This window comes from Alligator mississippiensis, chromosome 12, assembly GCF_030867095.1.
Source record: "Alligator mississippiensis isolate rAllMis1 chromosome 12, rAllMis1, whole genome shotgun sequence".
Taxonomy (NCBI): Eukaryota; Metazoa; Chordata; order Crocodylia; family Alligatoridae; genus Alligator; species Alligator mississippiensis.
In genome coordinates, this window is record NC_081835.1 from 32,598,855 (window position 1) to 32,615,007 (window position 16,153).

Consider the following 16,153-nt stretch of genomic DNA (forward strand, 5'->3'; position numbering starts at 1 on the left):
TCTACCAACACTTAGCATTGTGGTTAAATGACAGTAACCTTTATTTAAACCAAACTTTATGCTAAGGGCATGAACCAACCACTAACCAATTAGGATTAAAAAGAATCTCTCTCTATTAGCAAGATATTTGTCAAGTGTCTGCTGCAGGGCTTTTTAAGACAGGCTTCTATTGGAGCCAAGAGACTGATCTGATAAATTCCAAATTCCTACTCCTGTCCATATGACAATACTATTTCCAGCTCAGCAATGCTGGTGCATCAGTGGGACTTAACCCCAGTAGTGTCTAACCATGCCCTGATCAGGGTCACTTATCTCCCTTGGTTAGAGATTAACATGACCCAGGAACAACCAAGACCCTTGTAAATGCGCTAAATACATGAGGCATGGTCACTGTACATTGCATATTGTTAAGACTTACAATCAGCCACCATCTAGATCACTGATTCTCAAAAGTTTTAGACTCAAGGCACCCCTCAGAAAATACCAGTTCTTAGGTTTCACTTGGTTTTTTAACTATGGAAAAATAACAGAACAATTCTTCTACTGTAAAGAGCTCAGAAAGACCACAACAGGTCAGAATGCTTTTAACACTATGGATTCTTATTTGAAAGCTTGGGATTTCTTAAACAGTATTACCTAAAGATTGGTTCAACCTGACAGACAGCTATTGGTCAAAATGGATCCAACAGGGCATATCAAGAGCGGAATGCAAATGGAAAAATGAATTTAAAGGGAGATTTAAATGAATAGCCCGAACATAGGGTGCTGCTACAGGTTACCTTTAAAATATTTTAAAACTATGCTACCATAAAGTTAGAACAATTTCAGAGCAGCCAAATGTTATGGCTTAATGCCACCTGACCAGCACAACTGTGACTTACCACTAGAGGGCCCAGTGGGCATAGGAGGAGCCAAGACTCCTGGGAAAGGAGGTGGAAGGGTGGCATGTAGCTGGGAGGCAGAGAAACCACTATGGGGGCTATGGCTTCCTTCCCTGCAGCTAGCAGGAGCATGGGTGGAAGAGGAAATGTCTTGGGGGGTGGGGGGACCCACTAAAGCAAAGGGGTGGAAGCAAAGAGTAGACAGAAAGAAGTTAAAAAAAGAGTTAAAAAATAAAGGGCAAAAATCTTGCACGTATTTTACTGAATTGGGGTTGGGTTGGGAAGGAGTTGGGTTAGCACTCACACTAGGACAGAGCTGGAACCCAGTGGGCTCACTGCATGCATGCCACATGAGGTCAGACCTGCCTGGTGGTTTCCATTCTCTGGCTCATTCCCTTCACAGAGGTAGCAAGCCTGCAGTTGCTGTTTGCAAGGAGATGCTAGAGCAAGCAGTGAACTGGTGAGGTGCACCTGAGAACTCAGAGTGGTCAGGGTGCATTGGGGCTGCACCCCCTGGGGACAGGTTAAGGTAGTGGTTTGGGACCAGCACTACCACCCAGAGCAGTAGGGTTCAGGAGGGTCAAAAGCTTGCCCTGGGAGCAAAGGAATGGGAATGGCTGGGAGTGATGCATCCTGAGTTGTTGGAGGAATGAAAATAGAGCATTTTATCTCCCCTGAAATGACCTCAGTGAAACAGATCAATGATAACCCTTTATTGAATTGACATAACTTTTAAAATGTTTATAGCAGGGGTTTAGGTTGTAGCCGTGTTGGTCTAAGGACATAGGCAGACAAGGTTCCTTGGGTGAATTTGATATATTTTATTAGACCAACCCAAATAGTTGGAGAATAGCTATTAAGCAAGCTTTTGGGTTCAAAAACAAAGGGTTTTTGAACCCGAAAGCTTGCTTAATAACTATTCTCCAACTATTTGGGTTGGTCTAATAAAATGTTTATAGGGTACTTAGCACAATTTAACATGCTTTAATGGGTTAATGCTTCCATTTTATGTGCCTTTATGACTGTTTAAAGGTAACCTGTAACACCATCCTTACACACAATCCCCAACAGAACAAAGACCAAAACTTATCTCCCAAGTTCTAGTTTTGGGTCAGTCACTACAACACAATTCTCCACATCAAAAAAGAAGCCTTTTTATGTTGGTAAACATTACATGTTTTACATTACCAAACATTACATTTACCAACACGTACATGTCCCTTCAAGTGTAATGTTCAACATTACACTTGAAGGGAAAGTCCATCTCATCCAAGTCACCCATTGGGGTTCAAGTGGTTAAAACACTCCAGTTTCTTAGCCAACAGAACACAAGGAAGTGATGTGACTCTCATTGTGTCCAGCCAACACAGACTCCCCAGCCTGGATGACTAGATATCCATTTACAGCTAGGTAAAATGGTGTTGGTCTTTGGAATGGGTCTGGAGCAGAGCTTGAATTCATAGCTCAGAGCTGCAGCAAGATGTTTTAACTGCTCTGCCACTCCAACTTATGACTACTATAAATGTTAGTCAATCTCACTGCATTTTGGTGACCCTGTTCTTGATTTACACATTGCCAAATCCAAATCCAAAGAGAATACTAGCCACTTCGTACAAGAAAAGAAACATTTTGCTTAATTTGCAAGTGATGCTTCTGTTAATACAGCCCAGGATGATGTTGGGTTTTTTGGGGGGGTTTTTTGCAATAAGAGCACAGTGTTGGCTTCTATTCAGCTTATGGTTCAGTATAACCATATTATAACACATTGGGGCACATTACCGTGTTGTGTAGGGGCCCCAGTGCCAGTGAAGGCGCAGCGACAGGGGTATAGAGAGCCCAGCGACAACAGAAGGTAGAGCAAGACTGAAACCTCATTATAGGGATGATATCAATATACTATCTGCAAGGCATGGGGTGTGGTAAGGGATGGTTGGAGCCACGCATCTAGCCCATAAGGCTTAGGGTGTCCCCTTGAGGCACCTACTTAGAGTGGGTCCCAGCAAGGGGTACAAGAACCTACATGTTTAGTGGGGACAATTAGGATTGTGACTGAGCTGAAGCTCAAAGGCAGCCTCCTTATTATCTTTTCCAAAAAGATGTGGTGGCAGACCAGAAGAGAAGGTGCCTGCAGGGCAGAGCTGGCATGGTCACAGGGACCTAGGGGTATCACAGCCATCTCTAGGGACCCTACTCTGTGACAAAGTGCAGTTTCCCAGAAACCCCTGCACCTATCTCCTTGAAAGCTGGCAGGCTTTGTGGCCTCAGTAGGGCCTGCTGTGCTGGTCTAGTGGCCTCAGTAGGCCTGCTGTTTTCATCCCCCTGTGCCTTCACACTCACAAGTCACATGAGTTTTTCTTTCAAGACTTTGAGGTGCTGTTTCCCAGAAACCCCTGCATATATCTCCTTGAAATTTGACAGGCTTCATGGCCTCAGAAGGGGCTACCATCCCTGCTTTTTTCATCTGAATCAGGAAAGAAATGACAGTTGTAGGCATTTTCATGATTTGCCATTATAGCCTATGGGCGAAACGCCGAAACACGTTGAAACAGCTTTGGTGAAACAAAACAGAACAGTGCTTCAAAACAGCAAAACAAAACACTGTCCCTTCGAAATGGTGAATCTGAAATCGAAACAGAACATTGCCATTTTGCTACTAGACAGCATTGCTAGATAAAGATCTCCAATCTGAAAAAATATTTACGAAAGATTTGGAACCCTATGGAACAGAGACATTCCCACTTCAAGGAGCAACAGATACAATAAGTCTACTGGTAATAAGCTATGATCACATTAGAAAAGAGTCCATTCCTCAGTAGCAGGATATTGACAGGATTGCTTTGCAAGTAGCATATTCAGAGAATGGGAGTAGCTAGGAAAATACTAGTAGATGAGTGACAAAAACAGATCATGGCATTAACTGAGATTTTAAGAAAACAAGAAAGGCTTTTTATTGAAAACAGATTAAACAATAGGGGATTCAGGATGAGGTTTGAATCTGTGATCATATAAAACAAAAGATAAAATATGGCACAGACATTTGGTGAAGTATACACAAAAAGAGGAAGCATAATTTGCTTCTAGGAAAAAGCTTAATGTGGTAATTTCTCCACTGTAATACTAGTTAGTAAAGCTTCATAACCTAAATCATGATTTAATGGCAAAGAATATTCAGTCTTAACCACTGTTCAATCAGATAGATCTTCTAGCTTACAACATGCATGGTTAGAATACTGTTGCTTTGTATTTTCACTTTAGCATCTAATGTTATACAGTATCAGTACAACATGCCAGTCAACATCAGTCTGGCACCGGGAGAGCTGGGATATTACACAGGATTTATCATTCATTATCCAAACTGCTGAATGAGATTATACAGTTCAACACTGCATCCAATGAAATTACTGACAATGTTTTATTGACTTCAAATAAGTACAAAATCAGACCTGTAATGAAATTTTGCTGTAATACTTGGAATTTTTATAGCTTCTTCCATGCAAGGATCTCAAAGTACTGTATCAAAATTCATCAAGGCTCACAGCACATCTGCCAGGTATTATCCAAGTACAAACTTGTATTTGGATAACAGTACAAACACACTGTACTGGGCACTTTCCAAACATCAAATATGACACACACTCTTTTCCCAAAAGAAAGAGTAAATATTAGAATCATTTTATAAAGGGGTAAACAGCTACTGGAAACTGAAGTGCACTGGCACCCAGCTTGTTAAGACAAAAAGAATGCAGAAGTCACCATGCCTAGACCTACAATATATACTATGTTCTCTTACCCACTCAGAAATCTGGACCATTTTCCCCTCCAAGAGTGTTGGTATCTTGTGGTTCTCATCAGGATTAAAAATTATGTGAAACTACTATTTTGCGTGTTAGATGTCTTTCATCCTGATGAAAGCAGGAACTACACTCACCCACCCAACCACAAGGATCTAACTAAAAGGATCTAAACAATTTAGGAGTCTAAGTCCATTTTCAGACACGTAGTACCCAGAGAAAAATACATAGGAAAAAGTAAATGAGCCTTAAGCTTAAGACATTTTTTAAGTTAGATGTGGGTGCTGTTGAACATGTCATTTGAGGAAATTAAGCTTTAAAATATCAAAAAAGTTAACCAATTTATTTTTAACGCAAACAAAAAACCCCATAACAAACTAACCTACCCTGTGGGGCGTATAGCAAATAACTACAGAAATCATAAATTAAAGAGAATGCTACAAGGAGGACAAGACATCAAAAATATATAGCAAAGAAGTGGATGACTTGATTACATAAAACAAATGATTAAACAATAGAAGTTTAGGGAAAATGTGGAATTTTTTCATATACATGGCTTTCAAACTTTGGTACAACAGTCAGGTACAGTATAAGTTGTAGATGCACCTTGAATTGAAAGAAACAGAAATATTTCAGTAAATGTGTTCATGGTCTACTTTTGTGGACAACATTACAACCATTGGTATCATATGTATCATAACTTATTAAAGTTCTTAAGCTCATGCTTAATTTTAAACACTTTAAAAGTAAGTTCCTGTTTGAAAAGGCACTTTAAATGCATGTTGTATTCCCAATAGCTTCAATTGCACATGCGCTCAAAGTTAACTGCATTTAACTGCTTTAATGTAAAAAAAACTTGGTAAAAAACAGTGGTAGTCAGAGGTATAATTGAGCAGTAGGGTTGCGCGAAGCTTTGGTCCCTGTTCAATTTGGCAGAGATTTGGCCCAATTTGGTGGCCGAATCTCTGAATCCAAATCGAATCAGAGGACCCCTTAATCTCTCTGAATTGAATCATAACCCTCAGAAATCAATTTGGAGAGATTTGGAGATTTGGACAGAGAGATAGCTTTAAATGTTTTTTCTACATACCTCTACATAGCAGGGATTAGTGAATACTGCAATGCACACATGAAGTATCCCACAGAAGCGCGGAGGGCTCCCTAGCATGCTCAGCAGCAGACCTGGAAATGGACCAGATGCACTTCCGGTCCACTTCTGGGTCTGCCGGGGAGTGCACTGGGGGGCCACCTTCTGTCCCTTCAGCTCAGTGACTGGTGCCTCCTGGGTCTGGTCCCCCTGCAGCTGATCGCTGAGCCAGGTGGGGGGGGGCAACGCACTCCCCAGCAGACCCGGAAGTGGACTGGAAGTACTTTTGGTCCACTTCTGGGTTCTCTGCCGAGCATGTGGAGGGCCCCCCCTGCATTCCTGTGGGACACTCCATGCACCCCAGCAGCATTTACAAGCTGTGCCTGCTACCTCAAGGTATGTAGAAATTTTTTTTAAAGCTGTATCTATGTCTAAATCGCTGATTCTCCGAATCAGCATTGAATCTTCAGATTCAGATTTGGCCAAATTGAATCAGGGACAGTGATCTGAATCAACTAATCACATCGCTGTCCCTAATTTGGGCCAAATCAGAATCTAAATTGAATAGGGCCCGCTTTGCACAACCATAGTGGGCAGCTCTGGGTCTTGGTTAAAGAGAGTGCATAGGGTACTTCTGGCTACTGTGCTGTCCATGGCAGCAGCTATTTTATGCTCTGCCTCCCACCCCATAAGGCAGTGCCCTGGGCTGCTGACTTGGTTGCTCCCCCTCAGTTATGTTATTGGTGGTAGTTAACTGGGCAGTACATCTACTTGATCACAAATGTGGTTGGAAAAGAAGGTTTTCTAGAAAATCTAACAAGCATTATACAAATGGTAATAATTCTTCTACTCCAGTGGGATTATGTTGCCTAGGAATATTATTAATGACTCAGCCTTGACTTCTGGTCAGCTGGCACATCAATACAAATTTACCTTTATTCCATGGTAGTCATATTTCTATGAAGAAAACTATTGTTTTAAGCTTTTCAAACCAACCAAAATTGCAGTTAGTAGAGTTATGCCTGGACAGAAAGGCAAGTACAAAAGCATATTTTAGAGAAATGTTGTGATATGCAGCCATTCATTGGAAGGCCAGGCTAATCTCTCGCAGGGATGTAGTTCAGTTTGGTGTTTTGCCTCTGATTCTATACCTCCCATTTCTGCTTTATGACTAAAGACTATTCAGGCTTCCCCATGGACTACAGAGACTTAGATACATGCTGAGCAAGGCTCACAAACCAGCAGTTCAGGTTAGAAATGAGCAAACTAAGTGGTTTGGGAAATGGGAACAGAATTCATAAGTAAGCTGGGGCAGTTCCCAAAGTGAACGGTCTCCAGTGGAAACAAGGTCTAAGTGCTGATGTGGGAGTTTCCCACAGCTTCTATTGGCCTCCAAAGCCATGTATATCATCAGAGGCTCTTGATGAAATGGTACATAAATATCTAACTGTTGTTAAAAACAAACAAAAAAAATGTTCCACTGGACCTAAATTGAAACCAGATGTGAGAAGTAGAAGCCAGAAACTTAATATTATTTCAAAAGACCTAACAGAAACACTTACTAATTGTGTTATTTAATTTTCTGTGCCGTACATTGCTATTCTAATGAAATAATATCAGATGGCTATAATGCTTTTCTTACATAGTTCTCGTTTTTCAAAAGGAGGCATTTTATTGTCCAAAATTCTGCAACTATTTGAGCTGACAAACTATGAGCTACTGTTAAGATTCTCACTCCTGTTGAATATTGAGTTATATTTTTAATTCTAAAAAGATACATTTACTGCTGAAGTAAATATTACAAGAATGATAGAAGATATTAAAAATGCACATAAAAAATAATCCATCTAGTAAACTCAGAAATCTTGCATACCTTAAGTATAAGATCACAACACCAGAAAGACAAAAACAGATCTCCACTCAGGCATCATGCTTCTTTGTTTTGGTGCTCTCTAATAGTCTCACAAATTCACTCTCTATCCTGTTGGTCTTGAAATCTCTAAAACTAATGAGCTACTTTTCTCAGCATTTCTATGCAAGCCATACGTGGTATGCTTAGTTCTGATCCAACAAGGCCTACTTCTGTTCATGCTGTTACCAGGTCCTCTGTGTGATTTGTATATGTACTGATCAATGGTTGTATTAATCCATAATCCAGTAAGACTAAAATGTAGTTCTGCTCAGAATCATACATCTACTCATAGAGACCAGTCTTTAGCAACAGCTAGGGTTTCCGTTTTTTAGTTAAACAGAAAAGGGAGGGTAAGGAAGCTTGCTCTATGCAGCCATGACTTTCAAATCTTTTCCCCTTCATTATGTCTTTCAAAAAACAAGGTGAATATTATATTCTGGGGCATGTCATATGCAAAAATACAATATAGATTCATAGATGTTAGGGTTGGAAGGGACCTCAATAGATCATCGAGTCTGACCCCCTGCATAGGGAGGAAAGAGTGCTGGGTCTAGATGATCCCAGCTAGATGCTTATCTAACCTCCTCTTGAAGACTCCCAGGGTAGGGGAGAGCACCACCTCCCTTGGGAGCCCGTTCCAGACCTTGGCCACTCGAACTGTGAAGAAGTTCTTCCTAATGTCCAATCTAAATCTGCTCTCTGCTAGCTTGTGGCCATTATTTCTTGTAACCCCCGGGGGCGCCTTGGTGAATAAAAACTCACCAATTCCCTTCTGTGCCCCCGTGATGAACTTATAGGCAGCCACAAGGTCGCCTCTCAACCGTCTCTTGCGGAGGCTGAAAAGGTCCAGTTTCTCTAGTCTCTCCTCGTAGGGCTTGGTCTGCAGGCCCTTAACCATACGAGTGGCCCTTCTCTGGACCCTCTCCAGGTTATCCACATCCCTCTTGAAGTGCGGCGCCCAGAATTGCACGCAGTACTCCAACTGCGGTCTGACCAGCGCCCGATAGAGGGGAAGTATCACCTCCTTGGATCTATTCGTCATGCATCTGCTGATGCACGATAAAGTGCCATTAGCTTTTCTGATGGCTTCGTCACACTGCCGACTCATGTTCATCTTGGAGTCCACTAGGACTCCAAGATCCCTTTCCGCTTCTGTGCCACCAAGCAGGTCATTCCCTAGGCTGTAGGTGTGCTGGACATTTTTCCTCCCTAGGTGCAGCACTTTGCATTTCTCCTTGTTGAACTGCATTCTGTTGTTTTCTGCCCACTTGTCCAACCTGTCCAGGTCTGCTTGCAGCTGCTCTCTGCCCTCCGGCGTGTCCACTTCTCCCCATAGCTTTGTGTCATCCACAAACTTGGACAGAGTACATTTCACTCCCTTGTCCAAGTTGCTGATGAAGACATTAAAGAGTATCGGTCCAAGGACCGAGCCCTGCGGGACCCCACTGCCCACACCCTTCCAGGTCGAAACCGACCCATCCACCATGACTCTCTGGGTGCGACCCTCCAGCCAATCCGCCACCCACCGGACTGTGTAGTCATCCAAGTCACAGCCTCTTAATTTGTTCACCAGTATGGGGTGGGATACCGTATCGAAGGCCTTCCTGAAGTCTAAGTATACGACATCCACCCCTCCTCCTGTGTCCACTCATTTCATAACCTGGTCATAAAAAGAGACTAGATTAGTCAGGCACGACCTGCCTGCTACGAACCCGTGCTGGTTTCCCCTCAGCATAATTTGTCCTGCCGGGCTCTCGCAAATATGAGCCTTGATAATTTTTTCAAAGATTTTGCCAAGGATGGAGGTGAGACTGACTGACCTATAGTTGCCCGGGTCCTCCTTCCTCCCCTTCTTGAAGATGGGGACCACACTGGCCCTTTTCCAGTCCTCCGGGACTTTGCCCATGCGCCACGAGCGTTCAAATATTCCCGCGAGTGGCTCTGCAATGATGTCGGCCAGTGCCTTCAGCACCCTCGGATGGAGCTCATCCAGGCCTGCCGACTTAAAGGCATCCAGTTCTTCCAAGTGACTCTGCACCATCTCAGGGTCTACGCATGGTAGTCTGGCGCCTTGCTGCTGCCTCTCTACAACCCCAGTGAGAGACTTGTCGTGGCCCTCGCTTAGGAACACTGAGGCAAAGAACTCGTTGAGCAGTTCAGCCTTGTCCCCCCTGTCCGTCACCAATTGTTTCTGCCCATTTAGCAGGGGTCCTATTCCTCCCTGGGCCTTCTTTTTACTCCCTATGTCAATTCTAATTGTATTCATGTTGTAAGAATCATTGGAGACGCATAGGGGGTGCATGTGGGTGAGATTGGCTGCGAGACTGGCTGTGCTCCCCTAAAAGAAGCACTGCCGACGGCCACTGGGGGACCCCCCCCCCCCGGTCAGCGATTAGCTGCTGGTGCCCCCTCAGTTTTAGGAGGGACCAGTTGTGCATGGTAATAATGCTGCATGGCTCAGTCTCTCTGACTTTTACACAGGAAAAGAAAGATTAACAGAAACCTTGCTAGGTCCCATGGCTGCCTGCAATTGTAGCCTTTAACTTTAAAAAGGAAGATGACACCAAAACAAAGAAGCTGATTAGACAGAAGTTAAAAGAGGCCCCGAAGAGGTGAGGAACTTATAGGCAGCATGGGAACTGCTTAAGAACACCCTACCGGAGGCACAGAGCAAGTGCATAGTGCAAATAAAAAAAATGGAAAGTGGATCAAAAGAAAGCCAGCACAGTTTAACAGCAGAGGGGCAGATGCAACAAGCAGAAAAAAGCCTTATTTCAAGAAGTGGAAGTCAAATTCTAATGAGGAAAATAAAAAAGATAAAATAAACACTATCAAGGCAAATATAACACTAAAATAAGACAAGCTAGGAGTGAATCTGAGGGAAAAAAAACTTCTTAGAAACACAAAAGATAACACAGAAAATTTCTTTATGTACATTAGAACCCAAAGACATGCCAGGAGTCATTTGAGCCTTTGGATGATCAGGGTGTAAAAGGGGTGCTAAAGGATGACAGGGCCATTGCTGAGAAACTAAATGCTTTTTTTTTTTTTTTTTGTATCTGCCTTCACTATGGAAGATGTTAGGGAAATTTCCTCACCAGATCTGCTCCTCTCTCTTTAATAAGTAAATTACTTATTTACTGTAAATAAGTAACTACAGAGTTATTATTTACTCCCTCTCACAATACAAGAATTAGGGATCGTGAAATGAAACTAGTAGGTAGTAAGTTTAAAACTAACAAAGGGAGGTTCTTTTTCACACAGTGTGAAACTAAAGCGTGGAACACATTGCCAGCAGATGTTCTGGAAGCTGACAATTTAGTTAGATTTAAAAAGGGACTGATCAAATTCTTGAAGGAAAGGGGCATCAGTAGCTATTGAGCATAGAAGTTAGAGGTATAGCCTCTGAATCTTAGAACTTCCTAGACCTTAAATGCTGGAAGCTGCAAGTGAGTGAGGAACAAATGAAAAAACCCTAGGCATACCTAGTTCACTCCCACTCTCCCTTTCAGCATCCACTCTCTGCCACTGTGTGACACAGGATACTGGGCAAGATGGACCTATCATCTGATCCAGTAAATGGCAATTCTTACTGTTTTATGTTATGTAGAGAGAAGACAGAGCTCAAGCATCAACAAAGCATAGAACAGCTATGTTAATGCTTCAGGTGTGCTTGGTAGTTCTCTTTTGGAGGAGAAGCCCCCGGTGAGGCATCAAGGCAATTGAAATACCTCTAGGATGCTCAGGGCTGTGTGGACTGGACTGGGCTTAGAGGGATCACTTCACCCTCTGGCTGGGTGGAGTTGTCTGTTTTGTTGCTTGGAACTTCAGAAGACACTTCTTATCCCTAGCAAGAGGTAAAGTCTCTCCCTCAGGAGTTGAATTGGAAGGTAGCTATCTGAGGCAGGCCCAAGAATAGCCAGGGAAGATCAGGACCAAAAGGTCAGGGCCTTAGAGTCAGAAGCAGCCAGAGCTTCCCTTCCACTGTAAAAGCCATGCCTGGGTGAGTTTCAGGAGGTACGTAGAGAGACCAGACAAGGCCAGAGGCCCCCTGATCAAGCACTCTCTTGGGGGACTTTGTGATACCTTCAGCATACTAAGATCCAGAACTTCTCTGGGTACACTAAAACACAGTAAGCATTTAAGACGCAATTTGTTTATACTGCAGTTTGGTACTGACTCAGGAAACTACTTAAGCACGGCTGGGTCTTTTTATACCCAATTAATATAAATTTTCATTCATTTTGTGTCCATCATACAATAGCAATAGAGGAAAAACAGATTACAATACACTTTTGTCATGGCTCCCCAAGGGCTACCTATGACACCTAGTTTCACAAGTGGTTTCTTATCCAAGTATTAGCAGGGCACAAAACTGTTTGCCTTCGGAAATCAGACAAGATCAGATGCATTCAATTTGTTGTAACAACCCTCCTTCATACACAATGGAAACAAGCACATGAACGACTGGTGCCTCTCACGGCTGGGGGGCACCATGGTGGCGAGCAGGGACCACCCGCAGCCACCACTAGTGGTGTTGGCAGCGGGAGGGGAGAGGAGCAGTGAACAGGGACCAGCCGCAAACACCACCAGCCACGTCGGTGGTAGTGGGGGGGGGGGGGGGGGGGGGGCAGGCAGATGCAAGCAGTGACCGCCCACAGAAGCCAGCAGCGGCTTCAGCGATGGCCAATTCGTCCTTACAAATCCCTTCGGCGGTGGCCAATCCCTCCCCACGTGGCACATACCCTCCCTATGTATCGCCTATGCTTAAGCATGGTCACCCTATTTATGCGCATATGGGAGCATGGGAGATCAGGGACACTGCCCTCCTCTCCTCTCCTTCCTCTTTCCCCAGGGAAGCCTATTCCTCACCTAGGCTCTGTGTGGCTGCAGTGGCTGCTCCCTGGTCCTGATTCCACTGGAAGTCCCAGGACAAAGCCTGCAGCCAGGAGCTGCCCCCACAAACACAGGTCCCCAGAAGCTGGTGGACGGGAGTTGCTGGGGGGACTCCTGGTCTCCTCAGGGCAGGGGTCAAAACCACCATTCCCCACCCCCAGGAAGTTCCTCTCTCACTTGGTGGCAGTGGCTCCCTGGCTGCAACTCTCCCGGGCTGCGAACATATCTCATGTGCAGTAGAGTCAGTCAGGGTTGGCCTTTGGGGTGGGCAATGTGGGCAACCACCCAGGGTGCCATGGTTAGGGTGACACCACACACACACACACACACACACACACACGTGTGAGCAGCCTGTGCTCAGGAGGAACTGGGATAGGCATGTGCAGGGCAGGGTGGTGGTAATCTAGAACATGTGTCTGAATTTTTACCAACTGGCCAGGATGCCAGGACAGCCTATGAAATCTGGGACTGTCCTAGCAAAAACAGGATTTATGGTTACCCTATGCTTACAGGATTAAATTCAGGCATGTGATTAAACAACAGCTCAATATGCCGAAGTGCAACAGGAAGCACAATGGAAAGTTACAGTGCAATGTTGGAATGACCTATACAGTCAGTAGAATATGGGACAAAGGTAGGGAGGAATATGATTAAATGTCTTTCTTGAATCAAGTCATAAACATATTTATTTAAAAAAAAAGAATGAGATGGACGTTGAATATATTTGTCATTATAAAAGAAACTGTTAACATAACAGGATGTAATGTTTAAATAAATAATTTAATAATGTTTATTCTGCATGTGAAACTATATCATGGAATTACAATGGGAGCTCCATAGTTAAGGTTAAATTATAAAAGTCTAAATTTTGACTGAATCACCCATGCTTCTACCTTTATGAAAATAAAGTGGTTTTCTGAAAAAAACTCTTCTGTCTACTCAGAGTTTCCTTCTCCATGCTTTCCCTGACACTTGTTCTCCCTTCCTTTTTTGATATTAAGTTTAAAGCTTAACAGGACATGCTGTTTTTGGAGTTATGAGACTCTGGAAAAAGTGGTGTTTTTTCCATGGTTTGAAAATTATTGTAATACATTTTGTTCACTCATAACTCAAAAACAATTTCCTGTTAAAATTTCAAACTTGTTTTTCCATTAAACTTCAGTTGGAAGTGTGGCATTTGAACAACTTTACCAAGAAAGAAGGAAAACCCTTTTAGTTAAGAGATGATTTTTACGATTTCCAAAACTATACAGTATCTAATAATACTTAAATGAATTGTCTGATGAGTGCTGAAATGTCAGTACCCCCCTAACAGAAGTGATCATATTCTAGAATCTACAATGGGGATATTAATGATAACAAAAGTTATGTGAGCTAGAGGGGAAACACCCTCAAAACAAAATACATTTGTATCTTATTCCATACAGAACTTCTCTGGCTAGTCTTTGCCAGCAGACAATACCTGCACTTAGCCTTAAACATTGTTGTCTTAAATTTGTCAGGCAAACATGCATGACAATTAGGTCAACACACCTTTCCTAAGGAGCAGGTTAGCAGTAGCTATTCTCCCTCTAAAATCACCATGCAATGCTCCTCAAACTCACCGGTATGATCTATACCAGGCAAATAAACACCTGCTAGTCAGTGTACTACATTAACACCAGTTCAACAGAAACTGCATCATATGTGCTCCATTGTTCTCATTGGGTGCGTCCACACATGCAAGCATGTGCGCTTGCAGCAGCTCAAATAGAAGTGGTGCAAATTTGAGCCGGGGCTTGTTGACTCAGCGCGCGTGCTTGGACATGCATTGTTGTGGAGCAAATTGTGCCACTTGGGGAAAAATAACCCTGCCTGACTTCTCCTGGATCTGCAGCCAGGGGGAGCTAGAGCCCGGGGCCAGCACCTGGGCTGCCCCAGCAGTATAAAAACCTGCTCTATTCAGCAGCTCAGGTTTACTTGACCTCAGGAGCTTCAGTGTTTCATTTTAATCACAGAAAAAAGTCTATATAATAGTGGTATTTCATTTTAATCATAGAAACATTTTGCGTTACTTGTTTTAATCCAAAAATTGGGGATTTTTAAAAATCAGAGATAACCAGGATCCCTGGTTATTAGCAATATTTTTTGGTACCTGTTACTGATAAGTAGGTTGTATTCACATTGCAATTGCTGGTGTCAATGTACTATGTGCAACCATGCCCAAATTAGTTTTAATCTAGATAGTTCAGGTAGCAGACAGTGAACATGCTCATGTCCCAGTGAACCCTGGGGCACAAGTAGGCTTATGTAGCCTACCCTGAAGACCCTGCTGCCAGATCTTCAATGCTATTGGTTACCAAGCTACCTAGAATGAAACAAAAGTCTTTCCTCTCTCCTGTTACCTAAGAAAAGGTGTTCTGGCCAGCTACTGACTCCAAAAAACATGTATGTATCGATTAGGAATACTATTTCACTTCTTTTAAAGGAGACTCTCAGAACAGGCAGCACTACAATAAAAGACAGTAGATTAGACATATTTTTATATATCATTGAAAGTAATGTCCTATAACCTAGGCCACAGAATTTCATCCAGATTTTTCTGTATTTCATTTTGTAACTTGTATTCGACTAAAGTAAATCTTCTAGAAAGACATCCAGTCTTGATTTAAAGACTTCACAAGACAGAAAATGAACTATTTTGGCAGCTGTTAATCGTCATCACTTTTAAACATGTATGCTTCATTTTTTACTTGAACTTCCAGCTACTAGTTCTTGTCATGTCTTTCTCTGCTAGGTTTAAGTACTCTTTGGTACCTGGCATTCTCTCCATGTGAGCCTATTTGTACACAGTAATAAAGCTATCTGTTGATTTCCTTCTGATTAATTTGTTTAGTTAATCTCTTCAGGAGCTAAAAGGCATTTTGTCCTGTCCTCAAATGATGCTATGTGATACTCTTCTCTATCCTTTCCACTTTGGAAAAGAGCTCTCCTCAGGAGGCTGGAGACAGCAGGGGAACGAGCAGGGGGCTGGAGACAGCCCCGAAGGCATTCCCCTGCTCTCCCGAGGCTGGAGACAAGCAGGGGAAGAAGCAGGGGGCTGGAGACAGCCATGGAGAAATTCCCCTGCTGTCTCCAGCCTTGGGAGAGCAGGGGACAGCAGACGAATCCTTCTGGGGCCGTCTCCAGCTCCCTGCTTGTTCCCTTACTGTCTCCAGCCTTCTGAGGTCCCCTCCCCCATCCTCCATCCCCCTAAGCCCCTGCTTACTTGGCAAAAGCTGGGTCCAGGTCCCTGTAGCTTGCACCGCTGCCTGCCCAGCACGGGCAGGCAGTGTGTTTCAGAAGCGGGGAAAGGGCCAATCATAGAGATGCTCTGGCACAGTGCCAGAGCATCTCTGGAGGACTGAGCCTCTGGTTGCCTCAGGGCACGGTCCCAGACCCATTTTTTTCCTCCAGGTTTTCCTGACCTGTTTTTTCCCCTCCGGGTTTTTGTTTGACCAGGGGTCTAATTTTCTCTCTGTGCTACAAGTTTGCAGTGCGGGTAACACTTATTCATTCTTGCACGTGCCTCTTGCCCTGCCTCAAAGGGATTTGAGACAGGTCAAGA

At 43.4% G+C, this 16,153-nt stretch overlaps 1 protein-coding gene across 4 annotated transcripts in view; it reads right to left on the reverse strand.

Annotated features, from left to right (window-relative positions):
- Positions 1 to 16,153, reverse strand: part of ATG7 (autophagy related 7) — a 332,274-nt gene that overhangs the window by 130,919 nt on the left and 185,202 nt on the right. Inside the window, exon 20 of one of the 4 annotated variants that reach the window (XM_019495326.2) lies at positions 5,001 to 5,278. The exons of the other annotated variants lie outside the window; for them this stretch is intronic. Within the exon in view, the coding sequence (XP_019350871.1) occupies positions 5,195 to 5,278 (84 nt within the window). The 3' untranslated portion in view covers positions 5,001 to 5,194. Of the gene's footprint in view, positions 1 to 5,000; positions 5,279 to 16,153 lie in introns of those variants that run through there. 4 annotated transcript variants of the gene reach the window in all.